This window comes from Eleginops maclovinus, chromosome 3 (genome assembly GCF_036324505.1).
Source record: "Eleginops maclovinus isolate JMC-PN-2008 ecotype Puerto Natales chromosome 3, JC_Emac_rtc_rv5, whole genome shotgun sequence".
In the NCBI taxonomy this organism is placed as follows: domain Eukaryota; kingdom Metazoa; phylum Chordata; class Actinopteri; order Perciformes; family Eleginopidae; genus Eleginops; species Eleginops maclovinus.
Genome location: NC_086351.1, coordinates 17,692,296 through 17,715,182, shown reverse-complemented (window position 1 = coordinate 17,715,182; position 22,887 = coordinate 17,692,296). Strand labels below are relative to the sequence as shown.

The window sequence follows — 22,887 nt, the reverse complement described above, 5'->3', positions numbered from 1 at the left end:
ACCAGCGGCAACCCCTCGTAAATTAGTTAAAGGGATGAAAGGGAGAAGAGATGGAAAGTATGCCACAGAGCAGCAGAGGGGGGGATAGAGAGTAAGGAGAGGAACAATTGAGGATTGGGGTGAGACAAAGAGAGAGGGAGGAGGTGGCCATCATATCCCTGCCTGTCTTTGATCAGTGGTCCATGGGGAACGGAGGCAGTGCAGATAGCTGGTCCACAGCTCCTGAGGAACGTAGCTTCACATTCCTCCTTGCTCTTTCCGTGCTTCTGCAAAATCACTCCTAGTCTTTCAGACCACAGCAGCTGTGAAAACACATCATGGCTTACTACATGCCAGAGGAGACCTGGCTAATGCACTGTAGTGCCATTGTCCAGCTGGTCCCTTTCACTGGTGCTTTTCATCTCAGGGCAAACTCTAGTATAACCTATTGTTTTTCTTATATTCTACGTACATTTAGGTTATTTCCATCTGCTGCCTAACCCTCTTAAATTGTTTTTGTGCATGATGATGAAGAACCAAGATGATCAAAAGACAGTATCAGAAGGCCTCAGAATACAACACCCAATTATTGCATTAACACTGTTTAATGCATCAGAATCATTTGTTAATACAGTCATCATTATGTACAACACTGTTGTCAGCGTTAAGTGCATTAGGAGTGATATGGCTGTTTTGATTGAGGTTATAGATGTTATACCTGATTTTATTTTTTCTTTCTTTTTACTTTACAGACCTGATTAATATCAAAAGGGTATTATTTCCCTAGAGCGGCAAGTCCTTCAAGAAACCTGACATCTAACATTTTCATAACAACTGTGTAAACAACATCTGCTAATAAAGATAGTGTGATATCGTAAAAACCCTAATAAACAGCAATTCAATTGGATTTAAGGTGAGATTTTTCTCAGCCGATGGATTGCCAAATAAATCTGCATTCAAGAATACTTCTCAGTTTATACGACCATATATAGTTAAATAGGCAAATCCCAAACCTCAGTATACAATTCCCTAAAGTCAATGAGTGCAGGGATTGTTCCTCCTCGCTTCCCTCTGGGTATGAATGGGTGCACTGGAAGCCCCTCCCTCCTCGGATGCGACGCTAGCCAATAGCAACGCACCGTGCACCGTGGAGGAACGTCACATCATCAGCAGCAGTCGTACTGCTGGGACTGCTGGGCTTGCAGTCTCCACTGCACCTCTTGTATTTCTGTGTGTGCAAGCCACCACTTAAACACTTTAAACGACTGGAGAACGGATAGTTGAATGAGCCTGTTGGCTTTGTGGGAAGAGCGAAAGATAAGTTGTGGACGAATGAAGAGACATTGTTTTTGGACAAAGAAAACAGACTGCCTGGCAGCCTGTACTTCCAACCAGCGATAAAGCTACTTTGATGCAGCCGCTTAGCTAACAAGCTAACTGGGAATGTTTTCAGAGACTAGCCTGTCGGCTAGTACGCTAGCTAGCTTATACGGATGGAGAAAGTCTCTGTATACATTAAGCAAATAGAAACAATGATCATTTTATCTTTCGGTTCATTTAGTGAAAGAACTGTGGCAACGTCTCATACTGGGTGTGTTGAATATTTAGGGCTCCAGTGCTTTGTTGCTAATATCCAGTAGGGACAATAGTTTACTGACCAGGCAACAAGTCTGGCACACACTACTGCTTTAACGTTACTTAACTTGCACCCATTTTGTGCAATGCTGTTATTAGTTACCGTGTTTGTATTAGTTAGTGAAGCATGATCCGTATAGTGGGAGTACGCTTTTTGAGCAAAGTATAGGTGATGATATACAAAGGAAAGTGGGGTGCTACTTTAACGTTACATCCCCATGTTTAGGTTGATCTGGTCACTGCTTTGTGAGAGATACTGATGTCAGTCGATACAACTATTGGCGAGGAGGCGATTTGGATGAACATTTTAAATCGCCCACATGCTTTGGATCAGTTCCTGGACTTGTGAAAGGCATCTGAAGCAGGAGGTGGGAGACTTGAGCGCACAACCTTTGCAGCCCGTGGGAAGATGGCGGAGCGTTGCCGCAGGAGGTGGTGAAACCAAAACTTTGGGTCTTATTGGATTTATCGCCAGACATCTTATCCCAGATCGTAGGACACATGCAGGCCAAAAAACGGTACTTAACTCTGTTCTCCGCCGGTGCGTGTCTCATCCTGTTGTTTTGTTTTGGAGGGATACAACTCCCCCTGTCCAGACGGGGTCCCAGCCGGCGTGATGACCGCAGCCTCACCGGTTATCATCCCGGGGAGCGGTGGCGTCGCTTCCCGGGGTCCCTGCAGCCTTTCAGCCGCTGGGAGGAGGACTGGGGCGATAATCACAATGAACACATATCTCCTAGGCAGAAGAGAGACGCTAACTCTGGCATTGACTCTGGAAAACGCTGCAGAATGGACTCCTGCTTTGATTTCTCCCTATGTGGGAGGAATGGCTTTAAAGTGTACGTCTACCCCCAGCAGAAAGGGGAGAAGATGTCGGAGAGCTATCAGAACATTTTATCCTCTATTGAAGGATCCATGTATTATACACCTGACCCAGGACAGGCATGCCTGTTTGTCCTGAGTTTGGACACTCTGGACCGGGACCAGCTTTCCCCCCAGTATGTGCACAACTTGAAAGTAAAAATCCAAAGCCTGCATCTGTGGAATGGAGGCAAAAACCACATCATCTTCAATTTATATTCTGGCACCTGGCCAGACTACACAGAAGACCTTGGCTTTGACATCGGCCTCGCCATGTTGGCTAAGGCCAGCATCAGCACCGAGAACTTTAGACCCTACTTTGACGTTTCTATCCCTCTTTTCTCTAAAGACCACCCTAGGACAGGAGGGGAAAGGGGCTACCTGAAACATAACACCATTCCCCCTTATAGGAAGTACATGCTTGTTTTTAAGGGGAAAAGGTACCTAACAGGAATAGGTTCAGACACTAGGAATGCTTTATATCATGTCCACAACTCAGAGGATGTGGTCCTCCTCACCACTTGTAAGCACGGCAAGGACTGGCAGAAACACAAAGATGCACGCTGTGATAAAGACAATGCAGATTATGACAAGTAAGTAATTTTTTTTAAGTGTGTCTTTCCTTTTCTATTCATATTTTCTCACACTCCTTTATATCATGTTGTAATGTTTTGCCAGTATTTTACATTATGTTTGACTGCTTCGGTTCACACTCTATCCAACTGTCGCCATCTCAGATAATCATAAAGTAAGTGTTGGTGTCATGAAAGTTTTGACAGAACATAATTGTCCTTGGTTTGAAGCATAATTTACCACAATGGGCTCACAATGATACCTCTCAAGAGTAGTAGTACATTAAAATTAAGGCATTAAGTCTATGTTTTCACAACATCTCCTTTATTACACTGGTTTATATTTGTGTATTATTTCCATGCTGTTGATTTTTAGGGTTTTCCTGTTCGATAACTCAATGTAGACGTCTGGGAGGTCATTTACTTAATGTGTCATTATTCCTCTTAGGAATGAACTATTTAATTGGGACATTTGTAAATTCAACTTGGCCTAAAGACTGTAGTCCTAATTTCCCCTGATTTATATCTTTTTTTTTTTGCACAACTGATTCACTTACAGGTATCAAAATGCTTTAGTGGACAACGGTGATTTGTCACTTCAAGTAGATTTCATATCACATGACTTTGTTTACCAATTTTCACATCACGAGTTACAGATAAGTGGATTTGCTTAAATGTCAGCCACAAGAGACAGTGTATTAATGTAATTCAATTGATAGCACCATCTGTCTAAACAGCCTGGTATTCAGCATTGGATAAATCTGCTTCTCTAGCTCTCGGCATTTCCACCTTTCTGCCTGTCAGTGTATTGTGAGTCCTGATCTTCTCTGACATAAATGGTCAAAGCAAAAAAAGCACACACTCGGCTGTGAGTTATCATGGTTCCTTATTGCAAGCACATCGTTGTTTTAACAAGCAAGTAAATAAGTTAATATGTGTAAACTCTAATGGTCTGAAACGTTACATTTCTCAGTAATATTGTCCCAGAACTTCCTGCTGAAGGCAATGCTGCACAGCTCCATTGCCTGAAAAAGTCACTCAGTGATCATCACCACCCAGTCCTACCACTAAGCCATGCTGTTTTCTGTGCCCAAATCTGATGAGCAAACTGGCGTCTGTCTCCCTGCTTTGGCCAGTGGGATTCATTTTGTGTCCCTCCAGACCGTGCTGTGTTGTTACTGGTGACTGTATGGCGCTGTGTATTTGACTGTGGCTCTTTGGAGAGGATTAGTTGGGACAAAGCACTGGTGCCAGTTAGGGGAAGCCACTCTGGCCCCTGTTTGCTCAGTCATTTCCCAGACTATCACAGCTGCGTCAGCCAGGAATGCCCCGGCCCAAGCCTGTGTCCTGCGTGACCCCCCCCTGTGGTTTTTGGTCTTTTGAGACTGACCCCACTTGGTGTGCTTTGCGTGTTGACATGAAAAGTGAACGCACAGTGTGTCTCTTGTTTCACTTTTTCCGTTTGAAATGCATAATCCAAGCTTCTTCTGTTTATTAATTATTAATAAACGCACTGTGGCGCTCCGTCAGTTATTGTCTTAGTTCTCAGTCCAAATGACAAAATCTGCCAAACGTGTTTAACAACATTCAAGCCTATATTTGTTTCCTATTTTTTGACACACACACCCACATTATTATTATTATTATTATTATTAATAATAATAATAATAATAATAATAATAATAATAATAATAATAATACTACACATTTACATTTAATTGAGAGTTAATAACAGTTACATTTTAAAAACCCTGTCCATCAAAATGAGGGACAACGAGATGGTGCACGGCCACTTTTATGGTTGTGTTGTTAGTTTTGGCATCTGACCATTTCAAAGTGTGTTGAGGGGTCTGCTAAGAAACCCGGCTGCAGCATGGATTACACTGGGAAGGAGGTGTTTTCTTTTTAATATCGTGATGTCTAAAGATGTGTTTGCTTAGCATTGATCCTCAGAGGATTCTCATCTCTGTCTGCCTACGCAGCTAGGTATCAGCTTAGGAGGTTCCTCTGTTGGCTCAGCAGAATAACATTCTCAATATCACTCTTAAGACATGAGCTAGCTGCTCTCTCTCTCTGCCTCTTTCTGCCAGCTCGCTGCTTACTGCCAAGAGCTGCCAGGGAGTGATTTCACACAGTGAGATGGGTGGCATAGAAGCCATAACCCAGAGGAAAAAATAATCCTGCTGTCATTAAGTAGCATTGGGGGAGAATTTGGCTCTGAGTATCTCTGTAGGCCTCGTCGGCTTAACTTCATTGCATGGCTACAGTATGTTCAGTGGTTCTCAGGCAGTACATCCTCAGTAAGTCACACCACTCTATCAGTCAACAGGCTTTGGCTTGATCCTCAGTCCAGTCATAAATTCCTGTTAAATTAAATTAATTTGCTGATCCTTACATTACCTTCTCTGTGTACTGATAGAGCCCTCATATTCGACACAGTGTGTATGTCACATAAACTATCTAAAGGTCTTGTACTTAATTGGTCATGCATTAGAGTTTCAACTAAAAAACATGCCTGACTGTTGTGATGGTTTTTTTATTGTGCGTTTTGTCATGCTGCAATATGTTCACTTAGATCTTACTCACAATATGAGAAAGTTGGCCATAACACATCTGAGGTAGTCTCACTTTCCACATCCTAACATTAAAGTGTTAAGTGTTGACACTTTGCACTTCTGATCCGTGACAATCTAATCACCGCATGCCTTGTTCAAGGGCAATGAATCATAACTTCACAAATGAGGTGGCAGATAGAATAAGGCCTACTGCGCTTCTGCTGCTTGGAGAGAATACTCACTAAAGCCTGAATTCAAAAAACAACTTTTCATAACAGACCCTTTTTCTGTGGTGTGTGTGTGCATCAAAGAGAAAAGTGAAAGTTCATCTCGGAGCCCAAAATAATTTTTTATGAGAAGTTTGTTTGGATCAGGATCCGGTTAAAACTATCTTGCAGAGTTCAGTGCTTTTACCGAACACAGTTTGAGGCTATAGGGACTCTATTTCAGTTTACTATCTTTTCAATGGCCTGTGTAAAAACAGCCCTATCTCACACTTGACCTCCACTGCACTTTAGTTTTATCTCTGTTTTACCCCTTGATATTATTTTATTGTGGAGGATATGATAAGGATGCTTCAGATGTTGAAGGTCTTGTCACTGTATTCCTAATGTAGTGTGGCCCTGGTCACCGGTGCAGTGGGTGATGAAAAAGAACCCTATAATTACATGAGGTTTTATTGAGACTTATTGTTTCGCAAGTTGACTGTCGTTTTGCATTTTTGGGGTTGAAATCCAAATGGTTAACATTATCTCTGACAGGACCAATTTATCAATCCCAAAAAGCAAGATTCTTTTAAGTCTTTAATCACATCCAGACATGCGCTATGTCCTTGGCTTGGCCCTCAGCTATACAGTGCTTTCCAATGGGGTTAGACTCAGAGGGGCCAAAGATGTGGGTGGGACAGTAGTCGAGGAGGCCAGTTTCCGAGGAGATCAATATGTTTTGGGTCATCTTCCAACTTTCCAAATGAAGATTGGCTCTGATTTGTAAGTTGTGGCGAAGTATTAAAAGGCTCTGAAAAATATAGTCCTCATAAAGCAGTTGATTCCTCAGATTTTCCTCACATGCAAATGTCCTGATGGAGACACTGAGCTCTTTATACAGGTAACGTGTTTTGTAGTCCTTGTTCTGTGTGTGGGTCAGACAGTACCGTCTGTGGTCTAACTGGGTGGAAGTAATAGTTTCTGTGCCAGGCTGTGGCCCTCTGTGCAGCAAATCCCTCTTATCCTCTCCCACTGACAACAAGGACGTTCTAACAGACTGAATGCAGCCTCTCACCATAATTACCATGTAATGGCCATGTAATCTTTGTGCTATAGTTCAGACTGTATTCTCCAGATGTTGGCCTGGAATGTATATGGGGTTTTGATGCGCTATGTAATGTTTGGCCTGTTGGAAGGGAAAAAGTCATTAAATTAGGACACTGCATTTAATGCTATGAAGCCCTGTGTGATTGTATTGTTGTGGTTGCAATTTCAGTGTATCGTTGCTAGTGTGTAATTCAATTTAGAGATTTTTCCTGGTATTTTAACAGCTTCAATTTAGTCTTGTTACTTTTGTTTGCTTGTGATTCATTTGCTTTTTCTTAGTGGTGCTTTAAATGTGCTTATTACCATGGTTCTCTACAGTGAATAACACATGTTTTAAGGATCGCTGTGCTCCTTCACTGCTGTGACATGCAAGTCACATACTCCCACACATACCTGTTCATATGAAGAGAAGAGCAAATGGGTAATATTGCATCATGGTTTATATAACGGTCACGCGTTGGTAAAAGGTTGTATCAAGTATCAACCATACTTGATTTTACCTTTTGTTGTAGCATCAATGTCTACAAGCTACCTCCTTGTTCATAACTACATATACTGGAAATTGATTATAGAGGCATGTTGTTAGAGGGTGAAAAATGTCATGTTGTATTCCACATATTTCTGTTTCAAGTAAACTCCAGCAGTCTCCATTTTACCTGTCGTGTCCCTGCTGCTTCCAGCCAGTGGCTAGAGTCAACTTTTTTCTTCCCTCTTCACCACACTCTGTCCTTCAGACATCGGCACTCAGGCTCTGTGTACAAGCCTGTAATACAGCCAAAGGAAAGAAGAAAAGATGCAGCAGGAGGCAGGTCAGATGCAATTTTAAACTCAAACTGAAAGCCCTCGCACAGCTTGTTTCCAATTAAGAGGCCCTGCCAAGCGAGAGAGTACGAGTTGGATAGAATTGGAGATGAGGGGAGCGGGAGAGACACAGGAGATTGGGAGACAAACTGAGAGAGTGAGTTGGAGGGAAACATAAGAACACAAAGGGAGAGCAGTGAGAGCCTGAGAAAGTGAAAAACAAAGGGAGAAAGTAAAAGCAAGAGAAAAGCTGAAAAAAAGGAAAAGCCCATGCCAGCCATCCAGCAGTGAGAGGTGAGTGCAATAGCTGGCTGGGAGCTAACGTTGGGCTGATAGGTGTATTTATAGACTTGCAGGGTTTTAATCCTCAGTATTGGCCAAAGCCCCTGGCAGAGGGCTGCTAGCCAACTTGATGCAGGCTTTTACAGAGCTTGGGGAAAAAGATAATCATGCAGGGAGAATGGTCGATCTAAGAGTTCCTGCACATTATCGCTAAAGGTTTTTATTTTAGTTTATGTTGTTTGTTTATTCCCTAGTTTGCCATTCTTTTTTGTTCAGATTGTTTAAGTTACACACAAAACAAAGTTCTTCACGTTAGATAAAAAGTGGGATGAATAATGCATTTCAGAAAAAGTTTCGGAAATAAAAGCATCACACCAGGCAAGCATTTTGCAGCCACAACAAGTCTGTTTAAGTAGTTACATTGGAGTTGTTAGCCCATTGTCGTTAAACTAGTACAGAGGCCAGCCAAAATAACATTTCATTGAAATGGTGAAATTCTAATTTAGAAAGCTCTTCACCAGCTACTGCTTACAGTACACATTGTCTGGATTCAATGTTTGGCCACAGTCGCATAACGTCAGCCCTTTGGTTCTCAGCTGCCGCAGACAACAATTAGCTTGGTGTCTCACGCCCTTTTAGTTGACAAACAGCAACATTTAAAAGTCTTATGGGAGATGTGTGTGAATCCTGAGTTGTGGTATTTAAAGAATGGCTTGGGTTTATGGTTTAGATATTCAGTTTTCCTGTTTATTTCCATCTACTTAGTTTACAATACAGTATCTATTTTTGTCAGCGAGAAAACCAGAGCAGAGCTTTTGTGTAATGAAGGTAGGCTAGAGATGTGGTTTTTCCATGGGGATAGTGTTTTTTTTTTGGGACTGAAATGGATATGTCATTTGGAAAAACTGGGACATCATCAGTCCTATGCTGTTGCCTTGTGTAATAACATTGTTTACAGTTTGTTTCGCTCTGTGTGTTTCTATCATGCAGTGTGTCTGGTTGACGTAAGTTTATGAAAAATCCCCTTCTGGGGAAGGCTCCTCCAGTTGCTTTCCTTTATAACTCTGCCGGTAAACCATTGGCTGTTGGCCCTGCTGGAAAGCAGAATGATACAGCAGGCTGTAAAGGAGGCTGGTAAACCACAAAACCACTCCGCACAGATTATATGTTTGCTCTCTATCAACGCAGGCCCAGAAATTACACTTACATGACCACACAATCATTTGAGAATGGTCAGTGTTTAAATTGTGTTGTGTATGGCCAAGTGAAAGCAAAAGCTATGGAGCAAGTAAGATGCCAACTTTCTGGCTCAGTTTTTTGCTTTTAAATAGTTTAATAATGGTTGGATGTTTCAAAGGTTCTATTATTATAGTAAACTACATAAATTGTCAACAATAAAATGATGCGCATAGTGCAGCTTCTGGCTGATGAATACTCTGTAAGAGGGGATTTATTTATCCTGTTGGTCTAATGGTCCATAGCTTTGTGTTGAAGGGCTGAACTAGATGGATGATACACAGTTTTCTACAAAGCCTGGAGATTACAAACTGCGTGTATTTAGAGGGCGCATGGGAAATGATAGGTATAGAAAGAAGAAGGGGTTAACTGAGCAGCCAGGCTGTCACATTGCCGGTATTGTTGTTCTTCACAGCGTCATGTCATGGAAAAATGACTAATTCTAAATTAAAGACAGAGGCCCCGTGGGCTGACCTAATGATTCAGAGCTAAGTTTTAACATTGGTTTAAGTCAAGCTGATCACCCTTGCAGCCCATTTCTTTCTGTTGATGTACTTCTGCAAATTAGGAAATGCTATGGATAAATATAGATGACGTCTGAACTGCAAATATTTGCTTTGGCATGCTGTGTAAATATGCTAATGTGTACGTTGGCTTTATTTGTATGATCATTTACAATGACATATCCTTAATTGTCTTTTAAAACACTAAGTGTGTTTATATGTTGGTGTGCATGCATATTTATGTGTCTGCATGATTCCCAGAACTCCCATAAGTGGACTGTTTCCCCGAGAACCATGACGTGTACTCACCTCTCAATTGATTGCCTTCTTATTTTTCACTGCCAGGATTTATAGAGAGAGAGGTTAAGGGGGAACAGAGGGTGATAACATCAATGTCCACATCTCGTCACTCATTAGTTACTGCCAGGGCCTGTGAAGGCGCTCGCTCTACATTTTCCTGACTTAGCCCTAATTAAAAGATTTGGCGACTGATCATTTTTGGTAGTCATTTTTAGGGCAAAACAAGTTAAAAAGGTTAAATCTTTCAATTGCTGTGTTTTGTCAGTAAGGAATAGAAACCAAAAATGTTTTCTCTTGACAGAAATGTAGTTCAAAATAAAGAAAAGCATGAAAAATAACTTAAAAGATGGCAATTACTTCTCTGTTGATTGGCTAGTCAGTGTGTTGAGTTTATACAAGCCCTGTCCTTTGAGACATGCGTTTGAGTGGCCTCAGTTTCTTTCACAATTTTCTGATTCAAATTCTTTATTTGCTTGAATGGGTTCTTGCTGCACTCTCACTTTCTTTGGAGGCTACTTGCTCATGACAGAGGGCAGCAGGATTTGTTTGCTATGTTCCCTCTGTCTCATGTCCTGACAGGATGATGTATGTGTCGTCCTTGGCAGACATGTGCAGGTGATGTATTCCTGTTGGAATGCAGGAAGAGTGGAATAAGGAAAGGGACGTCCACTTGCCAGGCACACAGTGAGGTCCATTCTAGGAAACACTTTTCCTGTCATCATGTGGAGGAACACATCAGCATTTCTTTGCTCCTTGACAAATGGTATATAGGTAGTCTGGAAAGACAGAAAGTAAGGGTTGCTGCCAAACTGACCTGCATCACATAGGGATAGGGTGTGGAGAAAAACAAACAAAGGTTAATGAAACACAAGCAGCAGTTTATGGTGATGGAAATGACCAGGGTGACCTTTGTAAAGGGTAGTAACAGAGAAGTCGTTCAAAATCAATTTTTATGGTTTCTTCACACTTTGGTCTGATTGGAAATTGCTTTCCCTGACCGCACACAGCTTTCTTAAGGCTCTAGTGCCATCCGCTTAAATGAATAATGTGAAAGTTGTGTTTAAAAAAGGTACCAGATCCGGGCATTAAGTTATATGTAATGTAAGGAAATGTATATTTGATTGGTTTCTCAACGAGAGCCATCTTAAGTGCCCTTGATAGAGCATCAAGGGACAAAGATGTAACTTTAAGGAAGTGACTCATTCAGCAAGCCAGGGTTTGCGTGATGCATGAGGCCCATTAACAGCCCTTTTTTAAACTAAAAAAGTTGCTTGACGGGGGCTTTCCCAATTATCCCTCATGTAAAATGAAATGTGTTGTGAGAGCTACATGCAGAATTAAGCGGCACTCTTAAATCAAGGCCAGCCAAATCCTATGGGCTCTTGATCCTTCTGTCAATGCGGAGAAAACACTTGGCAAGCGTACGGACATTTAGAGTCTCTCAATGTCTGTGACTCTTGAATATATACCTTTTTGAAGTTATGTATTATTTTTGGAATGGAGGAGGGTGTTAAGGTATAATAATACATTCCCGTAGTATTTTTTATTTGAAGGAATGATTTGGGAGACTTGAGTGTGATTTTACTTGTATCTTCTCAAAGGCAATGCATCATCATCATCATCATCATCAACAACTTTGACACCATGGTGTGCTGAGTGTTTGGTAACCACACTTTGCAGCATAGAGAAATGACCAGCCTCCATGTTGCAGGGCTTGGCTTGGTAGTGGCTTGGATCATCAGATAACACTATCATGTGCGTGCGTACACACACACACACACACACACACACACACACACACACACACACACACACACACACACACACACACACACACACACACACACACACACACACACACACACACACACACACACACACACACACAGAGAGAGATAAGCTATCTCTCGCTGTCCTCTTTGGACTCCACTTTGTCAGATAAGGGCCTCAACCTGCAGTGTGAGAGGAAGGGAAGCACATGATGAAAACCCTCAGTATGTGATAGTCTTTACTCTTCTGTGAAATGGTGGCCTTATTCAACCTGTTTGTTGTTGCAGTCTTTAACAGATAAATGAACCATTTAGACTCAATCCTTACCGTTTAACACTTAATTATTTCAAGAAGGAAAAGAAGCCGGGTGGCTAGATAGGTTACAATGTGTTAAATGTTTCTTTAATCCACTTTTTGTTTTTTATCTAAATGGCCAAATTGCAGTGATTAAATCTGACTTAGACTTTGATTTTTCTTCTGTCGGTTAAGCTTCATACATTTTCCTTCCTTCTCTCACCCGGTTAAATCTGTGACTTCCCCTTGTGAGGTCACAACCACAGGGCAAGACAGGAAGTGTTGTCTTTGATCTTTCCCGCTGTTCAAGCTAATTACCTGCCCGCAGCGGCAAGAACTGCTGGCCGTGGAATTCATTAACAGATGCTAAAGCTTTGTTCTGGGCCAGTGTGTCTGCGAGGATGCAGGAATCCGGCTGCCTCAGAGGGTACTGTGGTGCACATTCCTCTCTGAGATCAGGTTGACTTGTCCTTGGTTTGAACATTGAGAGGTTTGTGATGCTGTGCACCAGCGTTTCCCCATCCAAAACTAACACTTCGTTTGCTCCTAATAGCTCATTTTCCCAGATTGTCTAAAAACTCCTTTAAATGTTGTTGCTAGTTTGGTAAAAATGGCCTCTGTGGAAAGAATAGACTGGTATGTAAAAGGAGTGGAGAATATAAATAATGAAATGGTTTTCCTATGACGGCGATTGCTGCCTTTAAACATTTATAGCATGACTCAACACAAGGAACTGAACATAGTTTGCATGGTGCTAATATGATAGGCAGGCGTCCCTGGGGAATAAAAGGTGATGGCTGTAACTGGGTATGACACACTTTAAGTGACTTACATTAATTAGAAGCTGTGTCAACACTTCTTATCCTCCCGCTGCCCTCCCTTTGACCTCAAATGTATTTTAGACACACAGTGTTACCCGTTTTACATTCTGTTTTGGACTACAGTTTTGGTGAATTGCAATTATTCTGACTGATTTAAAGATAAGATAAGATGGAACTTTAGTTATCCCCGTGTGGGAAATTCAAAAGTTTAAAGCAGCAACAGGGTCAGAGTGAAAAACAGGACAGATTCACACAAGATGAAAATAATAATTCTAAGATAAAAAAATAGAGTGATATAGTACCGGTTGAAACAGTTGCAATACCATATGATTCATGATAATGAAGGAATTCTTTTTTAAGAGGATCTGTGCCTCACAAATATGGATGTTAACTCTGTAGAATACGTTTTGTAGTTCTAGAAACATTTGTATTGAACAAATACAATGCCTTTAACAAATACTGTGACCTTGCATTTGAGGACTGAACTAGTCCATATTGCAATATGATGAAATCCTGATTAAATGTGCAGTCCTACTGCATTATAAAAAGTGATTACCTACATTTTATGATTTATTTATGTATGTGATTATTTTTCTAATTGATGATTGTCTGCAAACTGCTGGTCATCATAAGTTGTCTGTAGTTTCATGCTACACCTAACTTTAATTCCCTTTAACTTCCCTTAATTGATGTACAAACAGATCTTAAGGTTTGAGCTTTTGCTCTCCGCATGGGCTGATTTATTGTCACGAATAGCCAGTAGGTGTGTGTGTGGTGTATCATGGTACCAGCATAGGATTAGCACCACCCCCCTCCCCCATGGTCATCACATTAAGTGAGTGAGGATTTATTAGATGGGTTAAAACCTAAGGGGTGGTAGGCTGTGGCAAAGCCGGCTCTCCATTCAATTTAAGCCTTTAGCAGAATGACTGTGGTACAGAGACGTCATTGCAGGTTGTATATGCCAAATCATTATTGTGACACACAAAGCCAAAGTGTTTTTATTTACCCGTGTTTAATGGTTATCATGTTTGTGTTCATAATTAATGATCTGACAGGCCTAGTAGAAATGTCCTGCAAGGAAAGATATGCAAGAAAATAAAGAGCTGACATGCTTAACCTAATGCTGCTTTACTGAAATGGAAAGATGTTGAGTGCCACTGCATGTTAATAAGTTAGTGCTTTGAGAAACTTGTTTAATTTAGCAGCAGGCACCATGCAACAAATGAGGCATTCCCTCTTCCTCTTTCACTTTGAAGAACATTGCCAATGCTTTAGCCAAGTGCAACAGACTTCTGTTAGTTGCTGCAATTTTGTGTATCCTCTGGGATGAACTGCTGTATTTTCTGCCTTCCCGATCATCATTAGAACTGCCGCCACCCTGTAATCTCTCTTTCCGTCACCGAGGCAATGGGGCTTCTCTCTCCTCTGTGGTCTCGTAATTGTGAGGTAATCATCTTTTGCCTCTTGAGAGCTAAAAGACTGTGTTTACACTTTGTTTTTGGCTCGACTTGGCAAGACACTAATTTACTCGCAGCCACAGAATCAAACAGCTCCTTTCATTACTTCACACTTTTGCACTTTCAGCCCTTCGCAGTGCATTTGAGGCTCACACTGTTGGATACACTTTTTTTTTTCATGTAGAACTTTGATCCAAGTTACAAAATGTATTTTTCTTACTTACCTCTTGTGGCATCTATTCACTCAAAATTATTTGATTTTACAACTCTGTCTCTGAGATTCGTGCCTCATTTGCAATGTAGTAACGGTATATTACTTTTTAAATATTTGGCAGCAATATTCTCTTTCTGGAAGAGATGAATAGGTTGCTTTTGAGGCCTTTTCTTTCTGAAGAAAGAGTACTCTTAAGATGGTTTCAGTGAGGTCATCAGCGGCTCTCTTTTTAACAAATATGAACATCCAGTTTTAATTTCCGCTTGATTTTATGACATTTAGTGGGGACAGTTTATATAATTCAAGCTGGATTTGCAGTGATAATAACTCCACTGACCTCAGTTCATCTCTTAGGATATTCAGCTTTTGCATTAAACTGATATCCTTTGTCACATGGACACTCCCTTATGTCCCTGAACTGCAAAGACCCAGTCAAATGTAAACCTCCAGAACATAGATAAACTTGCTTCTTTTTTCCTTTCCCACATAACACACCGTCTATCTGAAATACTTGCATAAGGCTTCCCCAGCTTGTCCTAAAAACAACCCTTATTCCTGAACACATTCACACATACACTAACTCATATACATGGTCCTCCAGTTTGGCTGACGCACTTCCCCTCCGATAATGTCCCAAATCACACCCACACACAAGCAAACATGAAATGGTTCAAACCAGTGTTCTCAGTGCAGGCAGATGCTAGCCGCAGCCGTCAGGCTTTATCTAAATCCCCCTCTCTGCGTGATGGATTGGATGAGATCAGACACGGCCCGCAAGTCCATTTGATGTCGCATTGATAGCACATTCACTTGATAAAATCCCATATTCTGAACTAAGAGACATTACAAAGTCTCCTTCTCCCTGTCATTGCTATCTCTATGCTTGCTTTGCCACTGAAGCGAGGATGCTGTCTGTGAGCTGACACCCTGCTAAAAAACTAATTGTTTTTCGGAAAAGCTCTCCCAGTGCTGAAACATTTGCAGAACACAGGTAAACAGATACTTGCACAGATGGATGTCACCACTCATTAGAAATATTAATTTGTTGTGTTCCTCATTTTGCTGATTACATTTCCCTCTGTATTATTTTCTCTCTTTTGTTTCCAATTTCTTTGCCTCAGGTATACTCCTGCTTTCCCTACCAACCCCCCTCATTTCTCATCACTCCTTTCCTGTTTCACTTCACCCTCCACCTGTGCCATTTAATCCCACTCTCCTGTTCACCACTATCTGCCTTCTCACATCCTTCCATCTTTTCCTCCATCCGTCCCTGCTTGGCTCTGGATCAGAGACATTCCTGACCTGGACTTATCTCTCGAGCCGAACAGCATCAGCAGCTCGTTACTATCTCCATCATATGTCAGTTACATTCCTCCAAGATCAGGGAGCGCTCAGATCAATCTGCTCAACTTCCATCAATGCTGAAAAACATACACTTGGAACTTGTGTAATGTCTTTATTCATTCATGCATTTATTCATCCAGTAAGTCATTTACCAGAGCGTCGTGGTTGGTGGTTGATGGCTGGACCAAGAGAGCGGTAAGCTTAATCCCCCCCAATAGTGAGTTACTCACCTTTTTTTTAATCCAGAATTATGAGACAGGTGAGGTATCATTAAGTAAAAACTGGTTGAGACAATGGCTTTTTTTCCTAAAGTCAGGCTATAAGAGTGATAAGTAATCCATCAAATAACCTCGGCCTTAAGACCTGTTGGATATATTCTAAGTAAATATATTATCCTTCACAGCAATTTCCAAAAAGAGGGCAACTCTTTTCCCGTTGCTACAGTAAGGTAAATTGACCCGAACTGTCTGGTCTGACATCTTTTATGTTTTCTGTATTTACCAGTCAGCAGCCGTGACATTCCACCACTAATGGCCGTTCCATTAACAACAGTCATTTCATTATCTCGACACTCCCTTGTTCTGGGTTTCGGTACCCAGAGAGCTCTTCAAAGCATCCCTCTCATCAACCTCATCAACCTGATGCATGGCTGATTAGAGATGTGGGCCGCTTCCTCCAAACTCCTTAAGGGGTTGGTGAAATTGAGCAGCTCTTTAATGGCACACACATTTTCTGGAGGGATGTTGATGAATCTGTTTCGGTCAGTAGTTGTGGTGCTACTGGAACTAACCTAAAGACGTGTATGACTCTGTTTTGAGAAAGGGTGCTTGTAGAGATGAAAGGTTATTTTTTTTCCACTGGTAAGACAGGGCTTTAGGAAAAAAAGCGGTGATAAATGATTCAAAGCATAATAAGTAGGTTAATTAACCTGGGGTCATGTAAAACTGTGGAGGTGCTAGAGACCCCACTCTGTGAGGCTGTGAATGTTTTATAAAACTGTCTTTGAACTCATTAACCAATGGAAGATGAGAGAAACAAAGGTGCCTTGAGGAAAAGTAAAGGCTTTGTTTTTCAAAAAGTCATTCTGGTATTACCATCATCTTTGCCCCATTGACTCCGGGTGGAGCAGGTAGTGCTCCCTGAGCCCCATCAGGCAACAATGTTTGTTCTTTCCTATAAAGTGTAACCCAACCATGCACTTTCATCCAATATTTTTCACATTATGGCTTAGAGAAGTGGAACAATTACCCCGTGTTCTCCTGCCTCTAATTTTCTTTTGCCTTGTGTTTATTGAAACAACCTATTACATCTTCTCAACCTTTATTAGTTATCAATAACCATGATATAGCCTATTGGACTTCAGTCTTTACGATGAAGCCAAGACATTCCTTACTAGCATGTTGAGAGTTAACTTTTCAGATGACCTCTGGATGTCTTAAGAACTGGATAGTCTACCTCAGAGACCATTTTCACAGCTTACCGTTTGAAAAAAGAACAATAAAGGTAAAAGATAAAGCAGAATGATAATTATACACATTCACCCTTAAGGTAGCATTACACAGCCACTCTGTGTTTTTTCAATTAAATTTTCATTTCCCCTAAAGCTCTGCTGCCATCCACTTTTTTATTCCAGTGTTATGTCCCTATTCCTGCTGGAAGGGCAACATTAGCCAGCTCCATCGCTTAAAAGATGTTGCTCATCTATCTATCTTTGCTGCAGGTAACACAGCCTAGATTAACTACACCATTAAGAACAAGATAGTGCAGTGAAGCTCATTCATAATAGCGTTGGTCGTCAATCTCTATTGCTTGCGTCCTGAGGCCAGTAGAGTATTTTAAGCTCCATAACTTCAGGCAAGTTAGTGTCACACTCTTCATAGTCATTCAGCCACTAAAATGTAAGGTAGCCAATGCCTATTTTTTCAGGGATCTCTTTTTACAAAGGACTCTTTCTATACCAGAGGTGTGCTTTTTTATGTTCATCTCGATGTCTAATTAACACCACGGAAGATGAGTATGATGGGTGCTCATTAACCCCCGAAAACGAGCAGCCGTTTGATCGCCTCATGGAGATCAAACCATTCTCTAATTAATCCTCTCCTGCCTGAAAACACAGTGTCTGTGTGTGGATTTCTCAAATGAAAGTCTTTCAGAGAGAAAGTATTTGTTTTATTTGAAGTCAGTGTTTTGTGCGCTGTGCTAGTTTCCCTCCCTTTGCATGTCACCATTTGTTGAACATGTCTACCTCTTGGTGCGCAGTCTTTTCAAGGGAAAGAAAGCAGTTGGGTCTAAAGCGGGTCTGGCAGTTTCTTGAACTTTCAAAGTTGCTCTGATGTGTGTCAAGATCAAAACTTGTGTGTGTGTTGTGTGTTGTGTGAGAGAGTCGTGCCATGGGTGGCTCTGTCTGTGTGGGGCTTGGATTCAGCATGCGGTTGTCAACTGCTGTTTTTTCATCCTTCCCTTTCTCATCCGATGACAGTCACTTTCACTCGGTGCCTTTCAGGCTGAAATTCCTTTGGCTTGAACTCATAGTCTTGGCAACAGCCAACTGCCCATCAACTCGGTTCAACAGAGAAGAGGAAGCAAAAAATGAGATATGAAGTCCGTACGGAATGGGAGAAGAGTAAGAGAGGGAGATAGTGCTGAAGCTGCCATCACTTTCCCCTCTGAAGTTTATCTGAGAATTCCCCGTTGAGGATTCTCTCTAGGACCAAGATGAGTGACGCCTACACAATGAACTGGAGGCTGAATATTTTAAAGAGTCCAGGTGACAATTTTAAAGCGTTCTGTTTAACTCAACTAAACTACTTGGACCCTTCTGTGGCCTTTTTGTCCAGTACAGATTAATTATGCCACAGCTGCCTTCCAAGAGGTTAATCTTTTGACCATGATCGAGGACATATTATCCGTTTACTTCTTTTTCTACGTATCCAATTAATTCCTCCATCTTCTTTTATAATGTGTGTTTTGTTGATTTGCAATAACTTCAAAGCTTATATTACACAATAGTTTTCTTAATTTATTTTGCCTGACTGATATGGTGTTGCAAAAAGCAGATGAAAGGACAAGGATTGCGAAATGACCAACATCTTTTTATTCCGTAGCACTTCACTGGTCCTGTCAATTGAGAAAATATACCTCAAGAATGATTGAAAATCAAATGTGCGACATTGAACTAAATAAATGATCCCTGTGGGCATGTTTTCCATCACATAAACCGTTTAGGGGAGTCTACGCTGCACTGTGACTTGTCATGCAACAGATGAAGCAGAGCCTTCTTGATTCCTTTCTATGAGTTGTTGTGTAGTAAATGAGTGTGGTCTGCATGGATTATGAGAGACACACACTTTGGCTGTTCTTCTGAATCTCCTTGGGCACTTGACAGAGTGAGCCATGCATTTCTTTTTCATACCATCCATTTTCTTGTTGCTAGGAGACTGGTTGATCTTTTTTATTTTTTGACCCGTCTAGCTTCCTGTTATCCTTTTTCTCTTTCTGTGACTCATGCTGTGTTCCTTTCCTGCAGTATTAATACATGACCTATCATTATATATTCATGAATAAATAGATTTTTTACAAAGACAGGAAAACAGAAGATGCCCTACAGCAATACACTAAGGTGATGGGTCACTGTTTTCCTGTCTGGACCTTTCTCGTTCTCCCAAATAAAACATTCAGGCATGTACCAGAAAATACTTTTCCATTATTCATTTACCTCTATACCTCCATGTCTATAATGAGCATCTCTCAGAAATATTAAAGTTAGCGATGCCATTATGTCGACATGCCAAAAAGTTACTTGGATGTAAGTAACTGCAGTTCTATACTGCCTAGCCCTCTGATGGACTTTGCTAATAGACTTTGAATGTACATAATATGTCTCCTCATTTAATATATGGTCCTACTGACAGTGCTCTGAAACTCTCTGTAGGCCTCTGATACACAGAGAGGTGATCAAAGAGTTTCTCTTGCTTCTATAGAGTTTTTCAGGACTAGTGAGCAGTAGCAATGATGACATCTTCTCTGGAATGCATTCCTTTCCTTCATTAAATCCATTCAGTGTTTCTAATCAACAAGAGAATGACTCTTAAAACCCCTAGAAATGCACCCGCAAGCTGCTTCCCCACATAACATGGTCATATAAAACAAATTCAAAACAAAATTGATAGTTTTCTGAGCAAAAGCAACTAGAATCAGGAAACGTCAACAGTGTGTTCAGTCTGATGGAACAGCCGAGGTTCAATCCTCAGTGGACATTTCCACCACATGCATCTCTCAGGCTGAAGCTCGACAGCAGAATACATAGTTTTTGCAGTTTGGTTTGGCTATTCTCATGATACCAATGAAAGTATATGAAGGTTAATATGTAACACCTGTTCAAACAAATACTCTGGTATCAGTTTAAAATATATCAGTTCTACATTATATGGTAAAGTTTCTCGATATTGTGCATAAATACCTTTTTATTTTTTTAGGCAAAGAAGATGCTAATGTAGAGTGTGATGGTGCTGTGCCATTATTAAAACCTGTTGTTTAAAAGTAGCCTATTTTCATAACTGTATTTATAATAATAGCCTTAATAACAAGTGTAATAACAACATTTGCTCACCAGTGACCATCTGCATGTTAGAGTACTGTGAGTATGGGACTAGGCAGGATCTATGTCATAGCATATAGAGTTAATTGTGATGCAGGGTATGGCTAATTCCTCCCTGACAATGACGTTTATCCAGTTTTTTTCCCCCAATCAGATCAATCTGTTGAACGCATACAGTGCCTGCATCCGCACTTTAAAAATAGAAGAAAAATCAAACAGAAAAGGAAAAGGGTTTATGTAGAAGATATTTTGTGACCGCTCCTTATCCTTAACATCTCCGCTGACATGCGGTGGCATACTGTGAGACTGCTCCTCCCCACAGGCAGCCATCTGGAAGAGTAGGGAAGAATGAAGGTATGCAGGGAGAGGAACATCTGGTGTTTTCTGCGTTTGCACTGACAGGATATGGATGGATAGGAGATTTACACGCAGCCAGGCTCTGATACGGACCTATACTTTTGTTTTTATAGGCCTGAAAAAAGGTCAGTCAATATGTGCCTCTGACTGGATTATTTGTATATCATGCCTAATGATAGCTCATATCTGCGAGGGAGTCAGAGTTTTGAATCCGATTGTTGTCATAATGGATGCACAGTGTTCTGTCTTTATGGATAATGTGTTTCTGTGTACATTACAGTGGATTACTATATATCAAGCATCAAGCTTAACTGGGGCTTTTATGTTTTTTATGACTATTAATCTTCTCTAAACCCAATGTAGTGACTGTTAATTGTGAATGGTGTGTACTCTGAGGGAGGATTATCCAGATAGATATTGCATAATCAGAAGAGTCGATTCAACATTGCAGTTGATATGTTCCCTTGCACTCATTTGTGACCCCAGTGTACTGTAGAACAAGAGATTTGTGCTTAATGGGTACGTCAGTGGCTGACAGAATTGCATCATATGCTCTTTACGCCATGTGTGTACACCATACTTCAAATTTCACACAACCATGACCTCCACAAGTCAACTGTTTGTGTAGCCTCTTAAAGGTCAGCCCAAGTCTTTTGAACTCAGATTTCCCTAAAAAAAAAAAAGAGTCAGGCAATAGTCCACTAAACTACAAGCCTACTACAAACTACAGATCAATCTGCATACTGGGGGGGATAAGACCGAGTTTTTTATTTTGCAAAAAAATGTGTTCTGATTGGTTTAAACCACATCAATCTGCTTACATTGCACATACTTTGATGCTTACACCTCTAAGTTGAGGAAATGAAACGTCTCAATGCTTAAGTTTTAGATAATTTTGCCTGGCTCTTATATTCGAAATAATGACATTAAATAAATATGGTAACATTTTAAGAAACCCTCTCTTCATTCAAATCAAATCAAACTTTATTTATATAACACTTTTCGTACACAAAGGTAAATCAAAAAGTTTATCACAAACACCTAGACAATTTGCAAAAAATCAAAACAATATTTTCGCCCCCTTCCCAGGTAATAACCAGAGTAACACATAGCTTTGTGATTTAAAATGTATACACTTATTACAAACGCAAGGCTGAATAAAATAGGAATTCAATTATGTAAATAAAGATAATAAAAATGAATCAAATAAGCTCCATAAATCCCTTGATCATTGAATACACAAACATGTTTGTACTGTTAGGACACCTTTTTGCTATATTTAATGTTGCTAAATGTGTATTATGCACATAATGCATAGAATTGAAAAGAATTGTACTTTATAACATAATGTATTAATGGAGACAACAGCATATCTCTGTGTAGCGCCAGACCAGCAACAGTGCACTTAGAAACGCAGCCAAATGCATTATAAATCAATACCATAAAGAAAAGTATAGGAAAATAGCCACAGGCACGCACCCTACGCTCTCTCTATGCTTCACTCACGTTTATCATTTGCTTTGCTATGCAGTGTGGCCGCATGTTGTTTTAAACACAAGCACACATTTGCATGCATGCTTGTTAACCTGTAATACCCTGAGAAATGAAATGTGCACACTTTGCATCCCATAAAAAATGAAACGACATTCAGTCAACACATAAAATACGCACTCTTCTGCACACTCTCACATATCGACACTGAAGGAATTCCAAGCAGCTCCTTAATCCCAGCAAGTGCTGACTGAGGCTAAGATTGGATGGAGGGAGAGGTGTTGAGATGTGCAGGGGAGAGGGCAGAAGGTAAGAGAGAGGCGGCCAGATCAAAGTTTGGGATTTTTCCTGAAAGAACTTGTGCTTTCTAGGTATTTCATCGTTAAAGAGGCCTGCCCTCTCTGTTCTTTCTCCTGCCGCTGCACTGAGACTGTTTCAGGAAACTTGGCCTTGGTATTGGCTGTGATCCTAGACTCAGACTTCTGTCTTTTGATATCAGTTG

At 40.8% G+C, this 22,887-nt stretch overlaps 1 protein-coding gene across 1 annotated transcript in view; it reads left to right on the top strand.

Moving 5' to 3' along the window:
* The first annotated feature begins 1,115 nt into the window (after window positions 1-1,115).
* The window catches only part of LOC134861875 (exostosin-1a-like), a 35,415-nt gene continuing 13,643 nt past the window's right edge, over window positions 1,116-22,887 (top strand). Inside the window, exons 1-2 of the mRNA XM_063879448.1 lie at window positions 1,116-1,570; window positions 1,841-3,068. Of these exons, the coding sequence (XP_063735518.1) occupies window positions 2,116-3,068 (953 nt within the window). The 5' untranslated portion in view covers window positions 1,116-1,570; window positions 1,841-2,115. The remainder of the gene's footprint in view (window positions 1,571-1,840; window positions 3,069-22,887) is intronic.